At 37.3% G+C, this 1,780-nt stretch overlaps 1 protein-coding gene across 1 annotated transcript in view; it reads left to right on the top strand.

The window, feature by feature from the left end:
- The first annotated feature begins 277 nt into the window (after positions 1 to 277).
- Positions 278 to 1,780, top strand: part of LOC102680760 (atlastin) — an 18,989-nt gene continuing 17,486 nt past the window's right edge. Inside the window, exon 1 of the mRNA XM_006617229.2 lies at positions 278 to 809. Within this exon, the coding sequence (XP_006617292.1) occupies positions 665 to 809 (145 nt within the window). The 5' untranslated portion in view covers positions 278 to 664. The remainder of the gene's footprint in view (positions 810 to 1,780) is intronic.

The following is a 1,780-nucleotide window of genomic DNA, read 5'->3' as shown; positions in this document are numbered from 1 at the left end:
AAAAAAAAAAAAAGAAAAGACCAACAATTTTTGATCGCTTAAAAACAAAATTTTTCCTTTCTCTCTTTTATTATACGTAACTCAAATTTGTATAAAAATCCAAACTTTCAATACAGCTTGTATAATGTACATCCCAACTGGTAATATACGCCAAATCATGGTCGTAAATCTAGAAATGAGATCAGTACAATTACGTCTATTATTAAATACCGTGCGTTCAGGCCGGTTTATTCCTGGGTTGCCGTCGTCGAAGCGGATCTCCGCGGAGCGTATTCATTAATTACCTTTCGCGGCGCGTAATATCAAGCTATACGTATAGCTGTACGCAGGACGCGTAACTATCGTCGATACAAGGTGACACACCGCAATCGTCACCCAGGTTTCACCGGTATTCACCGATTGTGGGATACTGCCAACTGGTGTGGAGTTCGCCACTGTTCTGACCGCTGTTGCTCATCGGCCAGGCCACCACCACACACAGCGGGATATTTCTAGTCGGTTGCCATGTACGAGTTAGTGCTCGACCGTGTGAGCACCTGTACGTGTCGGTCCATCGCTGCCATCGTTTCCTCAACCGGTCCAGTGGATACGCGATTTTTCCTTTTTAGTCCGATAGTGGAATAGCGCAAAGCTTAAGTGTGTCGAATGTGAGACAACCGACAGGATGAGCGAAACAAGGAAGACAACAAGCATCCGGAAACGGGAGGAGCAACAATCGCCCAGGCCTAGACAACAACCGATCAGGCCACCGAGGACGAAGACGCAACAGGCTCGTGACAATAAGGCTATCGATCGGCACGAGAATCGTGGTGCGCCGTGGAACAACGTAAAACCAGCTTAAATAGCTGACCGTGTCAAGTTTAGGTTCAATCGAAAGTTTGATCGTGGATTAGAGAAATTTTAAAAAAAAAAAAAAAAAAAAAAAAAAAAAAATGGTGGTTTTAACGAAATGTTGTGAAATCGAGAACAGCCGAGTGTCGTGAAATTTAATTGCGAAACGAAACGAGCTTAAAACCACGGATTTTGGACGGGATATGTATTGGGGCTGAAAAGTTTACTCGGTGGATAGGAAATTGGCTTGCTGTCAAAAGCTCGGAGAGACGCAACAAGCGATAAAAGGATGCGTTGATCAGGATGATTATGATAGAAACATAATAGTAAACTGTTTTGTACGAATAGGCTGGATTTAAATTGATTATAAATTCTTTATTAATTCTTTATGACGGCGGATTTCAAAGTACACTTATTAATATCAAATATTAGTGGAAAGATTATAAAATCGATGTGAAATTGAATTCGATGCGATTAATATTAAATACGTCATCTTGTTAAAGATACATATAGTTAGACTGTTCATTTATTTATATATTTCTAAAGATATAACGAAATGCGTAAAAATTCTAAAAATAAAATATATATTTTTTAAACATTTCATGAAATAAGTTATTAATTTTCTTTTTTCATATTTTTTATTTGTATTCATAAAAATGTGCATAAACATTTAGAATTTAAAGATGATGAAATCATTCAACAGATCTGTAAATAGATACGCGAAACGAGCTTTTGAGAGCAACTTTTTAGAATTTTGTTTTAATTGAATGTGAAGATTCGGTCATGAAATTGGCACGTTTCCAAAATCTCGTGAATGCAACAGCTTCGTGGCAATGAAAATGTTTATCGGAATAGACCTTCGAAGTTCATTGTAACAGCAAAACGTTTCAAATATAAATTTTTTAAGAGTTTAAATCTTGGATATAATAGCAATTTTTTACACAAAGCT

Source organism: Apis dorsata, unplaced genomic scaffold, assembly GCF_000469605.1.
Source record: "Apis dorsata unplaced genomic scaffold, Apis dorsata 1.3 scaffold_295, whole genome shotgun sequence".
NCBI classification, from domain to species: domain Eukaryota; kingdom Metazoa; phylum Arthropoda; class Insecta; order Hymenoptera; family Apidae; genus Apis; species Apis dorsata.
The sequence above is the reverse complement of the archived record's forward strand: the minus strand, read 5'-3'. Positions and strand labels throughout refer to the sequence as shown.